General features: G+C 44.3%; 1 protein-coding gene across 1 annotated transcript in view; it reads left to right on the top strand.

The window, feature by feature from the left end:
• Positions 1-251: 251 nt before the first annotated feature.
• Positions 252-14,149, top strand: part of ACMSD (aminocarboxymuconate semialdehyde decarboxylase) — a gene marked incomplete at its 3' end in the record, with an annotated part of 51,564 nt that continues 37,666 nt past the window's right edge. Inside the window, exons 1-3 of the mRNA XM_059704890.1 lie at positions 252-438; positions 7,979-8,023; positions 12,920-13,016. Of these exons, the coding sequence (XP_059560873.1) occupies positions 382-438; positions 7,979-8,023; positions 12,920-13,016 (199 nt within the window). The remainder of the gene's footprint in view (positions 439-7,978; positions 8,024-12,919; positions 13,017-14,149) is intronic.

Genomic DNA, 14,149 nt, shown 5'->3' with positions numbered 1-14,149 from the left:
TTTCTTCTTTTCTTTTTCTTTTAACTGGGTGCTACTTGATTTTTTACTGTGTATATGTTGATAAAATTGAAATATTTAAAAGCAAAGATTAGTCCATTTTGGACTGGCTGTATTCATAGGTTTAGTACAGTCCTTTTTAAAAATAATTTTGTGCTACACAGCCTGGCTACCAAAGAATTATTGACCAAAAGCTAAGTGGACAAACAGAACTTTGAACTTTAATAAGGCAGGTCCAGTTAACCCAGACCTGGCTGAGCAGGCCTGTTGGCCAGGGCCTAAAGATAGCTGTAAAGGGGCAAAGTAAATCAATTAACTCCATGGTGTTCATCTCTTGATATCAAAACTTCTTTCTTTACACGCTTCTCCTCTGATCCTGTGGAGATGAAAATTGACATCCATAATCATATTCTACCAAAAGAATGGCCAGATCTAAAAAAGGTAATGGTGACTAATTTGCTGAATTATTTTTGGAATTTCTCCAGGGTTTCTCAATGCCTCTATTATAAACCTAGCTTTTCTTGGAGGAATTAGATGTTAAGTTTCTCTGCTTTAGGAATGCTTTAAAATTATTTCGTAGCTCTGATTTCTTAGTTTTAAAAAATAACTTTTATATTAATTTTGAAAGGACATTGATCAAAGACGTCTTTCTCAAAATTCCTTTCCCCCTTTAAATGAAGCATTCTTTAAAAGCTCTGGACAGTTTAAGTCAGGCAGTTTCACTTCCATTTGAATAACATATTCAGCTGCTGGGAAGGGAAGATGCATGCCAACTACAGAATTGAAAGTTACAGTTTCAAGTAAGAGACTATTAAAAAATGGAATGTGACAGGCTTCCGGGATTTCTCCAGCATATCTCCTTTCCAAATGTTTAAAATAAGGTTTAGAAGCACCAAGATATAACTTATGGATTTTTTTTATAGTCTATTTTAGGGTGCTGCCTGAAACCTTTCCTTTTTGATGTTCTTTAAGCTGTAAATCCTTGTTATGAACAAGAGAGAAGGAACATCAAAAAACCCAGAGGAAATGACATGAGGCCGTCGCACAATGAGTGTCTCTAAAGACTCTGCTCTGTGCTTCTCCAAAGATGGATATTTCCTCTTGGCATTAAGAACTTTTGAATGAATAACTGTAACTGAATAAAACCAGTAGGAAGGTGGGAGACATGGAAGAAATCTAAAATTGGCTTGAGTTTTGTTCAGGCTAATTATCAGATTTTACACAATCTTAAGCCTTCTCTAGAACTTTCACACCACCGATAAAGTTTCACTTTTTTATCCCAAGTGAGGGAAAATGGATTTACCTAACCTCTGATTAAAGAGTGGCGCATTGTGCAAGTAGCGGACACAATTTTCTTCTCACCATTGACTCCTGGGAGAATGTTAGCCTTAAGTGTTTCTTTGTTCATTGGTATTTTAGGTAAGGTGGCTGGTAGGCATTGTGGATTGAAAAATACAACTGATGCCGAATCATCTTTGAAAGGCTGTCCCGTTACAGCCAATGGTAAAAGCTCACCCCATCAAACTCGCCCCCCCAAAAGGAGTCTGAGCGCCTACCTGGGAACTTGCTGTTCCGAATGCTGTTTTCCTCGCCACATTTTATTAAAGCATAAACACAGCTTCACAATGTTTGTGATGATGACCCAGCGCAGCCTAAGAGGGTTCCTCCTCTGCTAAGGGCGGGCGGGAGGGGGGCTGTATCCTGTGCCACAACCCGCCTCCCAGGACTTGTCTCCCACCCAGCCTGCCTCTAGTGTGAGCAGAGAACTGGTCACCAAGAGCTGATCACTTCTAAGTGCCACCTAATGCAGGGCCCTAAAGGTATTGTGAAAACTCCTTAGGAAGCTGAGGGATGCAGAGCATGGGGAGGCTATAGCCATAAATGGGTGCCTGGAGACTCGGCAAACATCTATTCTCCTGGCTCTTTAGCCCACCTCCCCTTCCTATCTTCTAGCTGTTGCCTCCAAGAGGGAAGGGCATTTTGTCCTGATAAACCAGGCTTCCATCTAGCAGTCTCACAAGCTGCAAGCAGATAACAGATACACATGATGATAATGATAATGATGATGATGATGATGATGATGATGATGATGATGATGATAGTAGTAGTAGTAATAATAATCATAATACTCTTATACTTCCAGGGAGCAATATGTAATTTGATCCACATAAAATTTTGCTAACTGCAAAATTTATAGGATTTATATCATTAACGCTGCTGGATTGATAAAGTCCTGGAGACTCAGAAATGAGCTTAGAATCCCAGAGCTATGTGGGATCATGGAGGCCCCTCCCCACTACCACCACCACACCCAGCTGAGAGAGCTGGCCCAGGAGAATGGCACTGCTGTAAGGGATGTCCCTGCTTCCTTTTGCCGCCCCCACCCCAAGTGCCTCCCTCGACACCAGCCCGCTACCAAACACACCCCAAACCCACCTAGGGTTCATCATGGGGTATTGGAACCTGGCTTCCAACCTGCATGTCAAGCAACCAGATCTGTTATATGGTAGAGTTTTGCATTTGAGTGCAGGCAAGCCAGTGACAAAACAACGAGCAGAAAACGGTTCTGTGTTTTCGAATTGGGAGGAGTGAGATAAATAAAAATACATGAAATGGTGCTGGGACCCATCTCCCTCTCCCCGCATTTTCAAACTATGTGGTCAGAGTGCGCATTGAAGTGACAGTGGTTAAGAGCAGATCTTCTTTGGTGTTCATATAGTTCAACAGTTCCAGCAGATTTTCCTTTGCCTTCCATTTGTTTCTTAGGGGGCAAAATATTTCAAAGCAGCCATCTCTGATCTTTTCTCACCATTTTTTCAAACTTTCCAATAAAAGAATGAAGAGAATAAACCAGTACTAGTTTTATGTTAGAGAATGAAGCCTGTTTGGAAGAACGAACATCTCTTTTCAAACCTGACCTTTTAAAAAATTAAATATTAATAGACACACCTCAAAAACCTTGCTCTCCTTATGCAACAAAGAAACAGAAAAGCAGAATCAACATGCCGGCTTGATGATTAACTAATTATTACAAAAGACTAGGATTTGAAAAAGCTTTTCATTTTCACTTGCTAATATGTCAGAGTTACAATTAAGATCTGTGAGGCAAAAAGAGAGCAGAATCAGAGGGCACTTGATTAAATTGTTTCTAATGAATCAGTACCCACACTCTGTCACAAATAGGAGCATGGTGGCTAAGAAACCACGGTGGAAGTGGTTTCTGGTTATCCCCATGAGATTATTCATAAAGACAATGACGATAATAAGGTTTTGGCTTTTTCCTTCAGCAAGACTCTACTGACCACCAATGATGTGTCCAACAGTAGGGCTTGCAAAGATTCTTCTAATTTTAAATGGAGTCGAAAAATTCTGGCCTTTAGTAAAAAACATATATGTACATCTTCTTTCATTAGCAATAACTTAATTACACTTGATCACCCTAAGATTTAGGAGACAAAATCCCAGACATAGTTCAACTTCTGAACAACCTCTGTGAAGACATACATATTTGGTTTCATCACCCTGGAGGTGCATCATTTACCTTATGAAAGTGTGAGATGCCCAAGACATTAAAAATGTCATTCAGTTGCTCAACCTGATTCATATGTTCCCAATTCAGAAGCACATCTTGTATACAGAGAAATGAATGCCCTTGAATTTTTAAATTTGTTATGTATTTGTCATGCCCATAAATTCCTATGGGACATTGGTCCTTGTCAGCCAAATAGCTTCAGACTGTAAATGCCTTCTGACAAGTGCTTGGACCAAAGTTACCGCCAGGTCATCATTTTCCAACCCCAGGCTTGTTTCAACCTAGGATAAGAGCTGGGGGGCTAAATCCCAGACTTGGAGCGGAATTAAGTTGACCCAATATGTTAGGTGTTTGCAAGGGGCCTAGAAGAAGCACAAAGTATTCACATGTTGTGCTTTGCAAGAAAGGGGAGGGAGGTACACAATAACAAAGGGCTCCTTCCTTCACAGTGCTTCTTCGTGTCTGATCCTAGAGTGTGCCTTATTTTACCACCCAAGGATAGAATAGACTGTCACCACTGTGCCACCCCACTGCCATTACTGCCTGCCACCACTACCATTACCATCAACTGGTACCACCACTGCCACCAGACTCATTACTACAACCATCACCACTACCCACTCACAACCTCCACCATTGCCACTCCCACCACTATTATCTCCACCAAAACCTCCACCATCACCATCACCACTGTTGTCGCCACCATATCCACCACTGCCATCATCACTGTTAGCACCCAGGAAAGCCTTTCTATAAACCAGGTCTGGTGTCAATAGTTTTCTATGAATTATCTCATTAATCCCCACTAAACCCTATGTCACAGCTGAGGTTATTTGTTAAACTCAATTACACATAAGGAAGCGGTGACTTCGAGATGTTAAGTTACTCCAACAAAGTCAAGTATCTTCTAAGTGGTTTGTTGTGTGTGACAAGAGCCCTCTGTTCTGCCTCCCTCTGCCTCTCTGCCCTTTCGCAGATGGGGTACTTTGTAACCTGCTAATTTATGCATGGGTTAAAGTTCCAAAGGGAATTCAGAAAAAGTAAGAAAGAGAGCGAGGAAGGAATGAAAGACAAAGAGGGAGGAAGGGAAAGAAGACCAATAAAAACCTTTTTTCTACATTAAAGTAAGATTTCAATGGCAGATTTCCAGTTTGAGAGTTCATTCTGAAGTGTAACTGAAGGAAGCAATATTCCAGCCCCTCCTCCAGCATACTTTATCTCTGGACACCTTGATCCAGGGGCAGAGTCGGGGGGAGCACAAGGGTATTGAATGCATGAAGGGAGGAGAGTGTGGGGACACAGGCAATAGAGAAACTGGGTACAGGGAGGAGGAATGTGGGCCCCTGGTCCACAATTTCCCTTGCGTGCCCCACCCACTGAGCCAGGTCCTCTGACGTCCCTTGGGGAGAAGCAGGTAGATCCAGAGCTAAGTTGATTATTTGTTTTTTGTGGGGTTATTTTTGTTTGTTGTTTTTTAATCCTCACCTGAAAGTATTTTTCCATTGTTTCATTTTTAAAGAGAAAGAGTTCTTTTTAAGGGAGGGAGGAACAGAGGGAGGATGGAAGAGAAACAGTGATGTGAGAAAGACACAGCAAATGTTGACCACTGGAAGTTCCTCGATTGGTTGCCTTGAACATGTAACCCCCACCAGGGCCAGGGATTGAACCTGCAAACCAGGTACATGCCCTTGACTGGGAATCGAACCCCCGAGACCCTTCAGTCCCTAGGCTGATGCACTAACCACTAAGCAATGCCAGCCAGGGCTAAAATGATTATTTGGAGCTGTAACTCAAGAACAAAACTTGGTCGCAGGTAGAATACAGGTGGTATAAAATTGACCCAAATCTTAAGTCTTTTGGAGCCGACCGAAGTCACAGACCCATAAACACTCAGTCTGGAGGGGAGAGCAGAGCTAGGACGAGGGATCTGCCAAGCCCTGACTTCCTCAAGACAAACTCGCTATCATGACATAAGAACCAACCACTGTTAGCTGGTCTCCTCCAACCAAAACACATGAGAAGTTGTACTCACCTTCAGCTTCTCATCTACCCATCACTGATGCCTGGAGCTGTTGAGGAGCTCTTCACATCACTGTCTCTGGCTGCCATACCCTCCCCTCTTACATCACAATTTGAGAGCCACTGCTTGGAGCATGGAAATGTTGACCTCTGGAAGTTCCTCTCTAACCTGACCCAAAACGACCTTTTCAATCTCCATTCGCTGGCACCACCTGACCCAAGTTGTGGGTCAGAACCCTCTTCCAGGCTCCCAGAGAATTTGTGCATCACTAAATCACAGCACATCTCACATGTGATTATGGCTTTTCAAGTACTTGCCCAACCCAGCCCCACCCTCTCAAGACTGTGCTCCACACAGGCTGGAACTGTTCTTCACTTTTATTTTCTTTGCCCTAGTAAGGCCAGTCATGGGTGGGATTCCACGAGGGTTTGTGAAATGAATGAATGAAGAGTGAATGAATGAATGAACAAATGAGATTTAAAAACCTATAGTTACATGAGTCACATAAACTTATGTTTTTAGGCAGAGACAAAATTTTTTAGTCATAACTGTCAAGGAGAAATATATTTTATATTGTGACTCGGCACAAACAACCACATATATAATGGAAACAAGAGTTTCATGAAATGAAAAATTACACATGGGAGGCATTCTGATCAATCTATTCCATTCCACTCCACTCCACTCCATTCCACTCCACTCCATTCCACTTCATTCCATTCCAGTCCACTCCACTCCATTCCACTCCACTCCATTCCTCTCCACTCCATTCCTCTCCACTCCACTCCACTCCACTCCATTCCACTCCACTCCATTCCATTCCACTCCATTCCACTCCACTCCACTCCATTCCACTCCATTCCACTCCTCTCCACTCCATTCCTCTCCACTCCACTCCATTCCTCTCCACTCCACTCCATTCCACTCCATTCCACTCCACTCCACTCCATTCCACTCCACTCCACTCCATTCCACTCCTCTCCACTCTATTCCACTCCTCTCCATTCCACTCCACTCCACTCCACTCCTCTCCACTCCACTCCACTCCACTCCACTCCATTCCACTACATTCCATTCCAGACCACTCCACTCCACTCCATTCCACTCCTCTCCATTCCACTCCACTCCACTCCACTCCTCTCCACTCCACTCCACTCCACTCCACTCCATTCCACTACATTCCATTCCAGACCACTCCACTCCACTCCATTCCACTCCACTCCATTCTACTTCATTCCATTCCAGTCCACTCCATTCCACTCCACTCTACTCCATTCCACACCACTCCACTTCATTCCATTACAGTCCACTCCACTCTACTACATTCCAGTCCACTCCATTCCACTACACTACACTACACTACACTACACTACACTACACTACACTACATTTCATTCCACTCCACTCCACTCCATTCCACTCCACTCTACTCCGTTCCATTCTACTCCATTCCACTCCACTCTACTCCGTTCCATTCTACTCCATTCCACTCCACTCCACTCCATTCCACCCCACTCCACTACATTCCATTCCACTCCACTCCATGCCACTTCATTCCATTCCAGTCCCGTCCACTCCACTCCACTCCACTCCATTCCATTCCATTCCTCTATTATCTTGGCTTGGGTTTTCCAAGAACCAGACCCTGAGATAAAGATTCAAATGCAAGTTTACTTTGGAGGTGACCTTAGAAAACACCAGTAGAATGAGGAAAAGAGACAGGGAAAGCAAGGCATCCAAAGAAAGTGTAGAATGTATACCTCACCCCAGCCAGACATTTGATCTAGTGTATTCAGTGTATTCATAGAGGAGCATCCTTAGTAATTGGGTGAGGACTGATGAGAGGAGGTGGACACTAGTTTACTAGTACTAGAAGGGCCTGACCAACGTTGGCTTCAGTGGTAAAAGGGCTGGTGTGAACAAAAGTGTTAAGGGGAGGGAATATGGGTGGAACACCAACACCATCTGCTACATACACTGTTTGGTATTTTTAGAACATCTGGTCACTCACTGTTCACTAAATTGATTTCATGGGTCATAACACACAGTTTGAAAAGCAGTGTTCCAATATGGAATTTCCTAAAGAGTGGTTCTTACATGTTCTCCTGGTGGGTGAAATAGTTTAATTGGTAAAGAAACAAATATTTTTTAACATAAATCCTCATTTTAAAATTGCAACCTGCATGAGGATTAAAGGTAAAACTAGCACTTCTATGATATAGAATTTTATTCCTGAATAAACGCATTTAAGGAAAGAAAATAAATTGATTTAAATATAAATGTTGAATAAGTGGCGCATGGATATGAGGGGAAGATGGGAAGGTGGTACTTGAAAGGATGGAGCTCAGGATTCTTTGCCTCAGAAATGCCCTTTATTGCAGTCCTGTCTGCTTTGCTCTTTCCGTCTAACTGTGCCTCTCCCCCTGCAGAGATTCGGCTATGGAGGCTGGGTGCAGCTCCAACACCACAGCAAGGTGAGTTTCTCCCAAAGTGAGCCCGCCTCGGGCCCAGGGACACCCTGAGCCTGAGACCTCCAGGAGCTCTCAACCCTTCTGCCCTCCTGTGGACTTTACAGTAGGCAAGGGAGCAGCACTGAGGTTTCTCTAAATTATTAGAAAAAATGCGGGTCACTTCAAAGAGCAGCATTCCGGACAGTAAATTGGAATTTGAAAAGCCATTAAGAAACCTCTCTTTTTTTTTTGCCCTCAAACCAATTTTAACATTTATTGCTCTGCCTTAAGGAATAGATGCTGGAGGACATAGATTTGGGCACTAACCTGGCCCCCTCCGCAGGTCATTAGAGTAGATGAAGGCCAAGCAAATAAATGGAACAGTTAGGTTTGAGCACAAGCTAGAGAAGTTAAACGTTGGAGACCCGGGAGAAGCCGCTGTTTGGTAAGAGGAGAAGGTGCAAGGAGGACTGAGAAGGAGCTCAGAGTCCAGGGTTGCAGAGAGGTCATCCCTGACTTCATTTCCAGAGGCAGTGCGTGCCTGCATGAGGCTGGGAGGGAACATGCCTCAGCGTCCAGCAGGAACACACGCGTGCCTAAAGCGGGCCTGGGAGACTCGCAGTCTGGGAAGACGCGGTTACCCTGTGCAGGGGGAACACATGCAGTGCGATAAGGTTGGGCGGCCTGCTTTTCACCAAGTGCCGGAGGACATAGATTTGGGCACTAATCCTGGAGAAGACCTCCTGGAGGAAGTGACGCCTAGCCTGAGGCTTGAAGCAGGAATAAAGGAAACAGATTTCCAGAAAGAGAAGACAGGAAACAAAGGCATGGAAATATCAAACTTATCTAAGCCCACAACTCAAGCACTTGCTATGGCTGGGACCAGCATTTTCTCAAAATGCGATCCCCAGGCCAGCAAGAGCAGCTTCTCTTGAGAAGATGGAAGAAATTCAAATTTATGGGCCTCAACTCAGACCTACCAAATCAGGAACTCCAAGGAACCGGCCAGCAGTCTGTGTTGACAAGCCTCCAAGTGATTCGGACGCTTACTCAAGTTTGAAAACCACTGCCCATATTCATTCACTCACTGGTTTTTATTAACATCACCAGGCTAGGCCTGGGAAATATACTGGTGAACAAGACAGACCTGTTCCCTGCCCTTGTGGTGATAAACTTCTGCGTGGAGACAAACCTGATCATTTTGGAGAATGGCATGACAAACAGTGCTGTAATAGGGAGACTAATTAGGGCTGGCTGCATGGGCAGCTAGTGAAGACTTGGAGGAAAGGAAGGAAAACCTGGAATAGCGTCCCTGGCTCAGGGACCAGCGGTTACAAAGGCTATCGCATGAGGAAGAGCTATGCTCAAGAAACAGAAAGGAGGGCATTGTGGCTGAGATGTGATGAAATGGGGAGGCGGTAGAAAATGAGGCTAGTGAGGTAGGCAGGGGCCAGATCATAGAGGGGCACGTAGCACATGCTAAAGAGTCTGGATTTTATTTTCAACACAGTGCAAAGTCTTTGGAGGGTGTTCATGGCTTAAAAAGACCTTCAGCGGCAGAGAATGGATTGAGGCAAGCAAGGGTTTTAGGAGCAAAGTGGTGGGAAGAAGCTGAAGAGGTGGGCAGAAGCCTCATCAGATGGAGCCTTGGAGATTGGGTGTAGGCCTTTGAACTTGATCCTGAAGGCAGTGGGGAACCATTACAGAGTTTTCAACATCAGAATCTGTGGGGCAGCTCACTCTCGCCTTCATCAAGGGGCATCCACTAAGTGCTGATGTGGACACTGAGCCGCACTTGTGTGCTGAGCAGTGCCAGTTCCGAGCCTGGGAGCAGTGATCTAAGCTGGCCTCGGGGCCTCGGGTCTCCCCGAGGAGGAAAACAAGCTGAGCAGAGCTGATTACAAGGCTTTGAGGAAGCCCCAAACGCAGGGACAGGCCGCTGTGATTTTTATTTTACTCCATATCCAAGGCTGCGGTCCGTTACCTTGATAATGGATTTGAATGGCCTTCGTTTCATTTCGTTTTCATGTCAAGAGACTGCATAAACTTAACAGCAGATCTAGAAAAAAAAAGAAAGAAAGAAAAAACCCCAAAAAGGAAAATATTTAAGTCACATCCTGTCCTACATATTTCCAGCAAACTTGGATACAATGGTGGTGTAACAGAACAAAACAGTGGCATTCTCCTTCCTTCTCCCTCAAAACAAAACAAAGTAAAACAAAACCAAATCTGTATTTTTTATAATTACAGTGGTCAGGGATTACAGCCGCTGGAAAACAACATGTGAATGTATACAAATATTCAAATTAGACTAACAGCAAGGAGAACATCTAGCTTCTTTTCTTAATGAATTTCAATGCTTTGGGGATGAATGGTGGGGTGCTTGTGTGCCATGGTAAAGCCTTGCTCAGAATTGAAAAAAATACCACTTGTCTTTTGGTTGAATATTTAGGAAAGTGTAGGTAGCAAGACAGTTTGTATGGCCTCCTCTCAGGAGCTGCACGGGGTGGGGGTAGGGCTGAGTCCTGATGGCAAGAACCTGGGAGCATTTCAAAGGATGGGCATAGGGCCTCTTTCTAAACCAGGGGTCAGCAGCATCTACAGATCCCCACTGAGTGTTTTCCAGGCCCTTGGGGCTACACACACACACACACACACACCATTTCCATCACACCAAGCATTAAACACACACTATTTTGTGTAATTCCATGTAATTCCGATCATTGGGTTCCTGATTTGAAAATGATTTTCCCCTCACTGGGAAGCCAAGAAGAAATCCGAATGGATAAAGGTATTTATTCAATAGCAATCCTTTTGAGCTCAGTGAACAAAAGAGACAATACACATCAAGGGAGTCAGGGAAAGTGGGAAGCCCAAGGCAAGGGGTGGTTTCCGTAAAGATAAAGAATCAGAGACCAGTGATCATCGACTCCAGTGTTTGAAAATAAGTGTTGCAACCTAATAGTGAATCATAATAACAAGTCAGAGGATTAGGTAGGACAGCTTTAGAAATAAAAATGATTACAAAAGAAAACAGCAGGATGCATTGTTCATAGTAAGAGTAAATGCTATTGCATGGAACTTTTGTCCTAGTTTGTATCTGTTTAAATAGATTTATATGGGTCTACTGGGTCACAATAGAAAATATATTTCTGCATGTGAGGTCACAGCCAAAATGGATTGAAAGCAATTATTCTAGTCCAATGCTGTCATTTCTGTTTTTATTTTGAAGGTTAACTTTTCATTACATAAAGTATCATTTCAATAAATTCTCCGCCACCAGTACCCCTGTCGACAGACATAGCACATGGCCACTGCCAGAATCATTGGCAGGTTAGTTCACTGTTCTGCCTTTTTGCATCTCTTGCTCTTGATTAAAAACCAAACGTTGATTGGCCAAGCTCAGGGCAAGGAGGGCAAGCATTTGGGCTTTTGAACTTTATTAGAGGAAGGCTGGGCTCTGCCTCCACCAAGACTCTGAGAGGAGATTCCCCAACCCAGGAAAGGTGTTCAGATGCTGGCAGGGGGCCTGAAGCAAGGCAACCCTGATGTCAGAGACTGGGTTCTGCTTGGACACAGACACCTACCATGGTTACACAAGTCACTTGCTCACTGTCTTCTTCCCCCCAGTCCATGAGAAATGAAAACATGGATCTTAGGGCTTCCTCACGCAAGCCAGATATGAAGGGGCTGCCACACGTGCAGGGGAAAAGTGATTGGCTTTCTCCAAGCAGAAATTGGGGAAGGTTTTGTCCATGGGATAGAAGGATGGAGAAGGGAGCTGTGGCAAGACCTGTGTGCAACTCGCAATCAAAACAAGGGAGAGACGGGGAGGGCAGTGACTCCATCAAGCAGAGCTCAAGGCCTTTGATCACCACATGCCCACTTGGCGGGGCCCAAGGGCAATGTTGAGCCCTAAGGCACTGCCAGAGGTGGTGTGCCCTCACAGCAGGGAACAGCGGGAGACAGCCTAATTAGCCACATGTCATTAATAACTAATACTTAGAATAACCAACACTTAACATGTGTCAGATACCCATGTGTTTTATATGGATTCTCCCATTTTATGCTCACAAGATCTCTTTAAGGTATAAGTTATATTATTTTTTAAGGTAAGTCATGTTATTGTCCCTATCTTAAAGATGAGCACATTGAGGCTCAGAGATGTTGTTTAACTTGCTCAAGACCACACAGTAAGTAGGAAAATGGGGACTTGAACCTGAGCAGTCTGATTTCAGGGACCTGGATCAGAACTTTTCCCTTTTCTTTAGGGATCACAAACTGGAGGTTGAATTTAGAAGCCACTGCCGTGCTTCTGTACAGCCACTTACCATGGCCCCCTGCCCTGAGGAACAGAGACAGGGTCCACAGGCGGCACGATGCCTGGTGGAGGTCAGCACCTCGGCCCCAAGGTCTCACATGCTGCGAGACCGATTCACTTCATTGCCCACCTCCTCCTGCAGGTGTTGTCATCAGTGGGCCCTGCTCTGCCGGACAAATCACTTCTGACTATCCATCTGTGGCTGCTCTATAAAACCAGACGGCTGGACTACACAGACTATCTCCGAGGTCCTTTTCAATTCTAAAATGTTGTGTTTTATCTGGAGTTTTCCAGACACTGCGCCTTCCTCTCGGGGTTTGTAGCCAGTGGTTCAGGGAGACAAGGTGACCAGCCAGCCTCAGTCCTGAAGCCCCAAAAGGCCATGACCATGGCCTTGTTTCTCTCTGTACCTAACTGCTGATGCCTACGCGCACACTCCCTTAACTCCAGGCCAATTGAAGGCAGGAGGGTGAAAAGCTGAGCTCTGCTGAATGAACAGATTTCTCCTATTAGGGGAGAACCACGTTCCAAACCATAGAAGAAAGGATTCCTCTAAGTAAATTTAGGTTAACGTTGCTGTTGTGCCTCTTCTGCCCTAGGGAGAAGCGAAGATGCTGAAAGACGGGAAGGTTTTCAGGGTGATCCAAGAGAACTGCTGGGATCCAGAAGTCCGTATTAGAGAAATGGACCAAACAGGTACTTACGCTGAGAAATGTTACCAGCGATCACATCTGATAAAAAGCCATGTCTCTCCCTGAAGTCTGTTGACCACTTTACAGGATTTATGTGATGGTAACTTCCGATCGCCTTTTCTCCTCGGAGCCAGACTGCTCCAACTTCGCTTGGGGAGGGATGGGCCTTCTACTAGAATTGTTTTAGTGTGGATTAAAAAAAATTTTTAATTAAGTATAGCTGTTTAAAGTAGAATGTTATACCATAAAAAACATAAATGTGGCATTTTATTATTTTAAAGCTTTTTTTTATACTTTTTTTTTTATTGCTTAAAGTATTACAAAGGGTATTACATATGTATCCATTTTATCCCCCCGCCCTAGACAGTCCCCTAGCCTCCCCTATCCCCCAGTGTCTTATGTCCATTGGTTATGCTTATATGCATGCATACAAGTCCTTTAGTTGATCTCTTACCCCCCTACCTCCTGCCCCCCAACCCTCCCCGGCCTTCCCGCTGCAGTTTGACAATCTGTTTGAGGCAGCTCTGCCTCTGTATCTATTATTGTTCAAAAGTTTATAATGGTCTCTATTGTCCATGAATGAGTGAGATCATGTGGTATTTTTCCTTTATTGACTGGCTTATTTCACTTATCATAATGCTCTCCAGTTCCATCCATGCCGTTGCAAATGGTACGAGTTCCTTCCTTTTTACAGCAGCATAGTATTCCATCGTGTAGATGTACCACAGTTTTCTAATCCATTCATCTACTGATGGGCACTTAGGCTGTTTCCAGATCTTAGCTATGGTGAATTGTGCTGCTATGAACATAGGAGTGCATATATCCTTTCTGATTGGTGTTTCTGGTTTCTTGGGATATATTCCTAGAAGTGGGATCACAGGGTCAAATGGGAGTTCCATTTTCAGTTTTTTAAGGAAACTCCATACTGTCTTCCATAGTGGCTGCACCAGTCTGCATTCCCACCAGCAGTGCACAAGTGTTCCTTTTTCTCCACATCCTCTCCAGCACTTGTCGTTTGTTGATTTGTTGATGATAGCCAGTCTGACAGGTGTGAGATGGTACCTCATTGCTGTTTTGATTTGCATCTCTCGGATGATTAGTGACTTTGAGCATGTTTTCATATGTCTCTTGGCTTTC

The sequence above is a fragment of the Myotis daubentonii genome, chromosome 7 (genome assembly GCF_963259705.1).
Source record: "Myotis daubentonii chromosome 7, mMyoDau2.1, whole genome shotgun sequence".
Taxonomy (NCBI): Eukaryota; Metazoa; Chordata; class Mammalia; order Chiroptera; family Vespertilionidae; genus Myotis; species Myotis daubentonii.
This window is presented reverse-complemented; position numbering and strand designations above follow the sequence as displayed.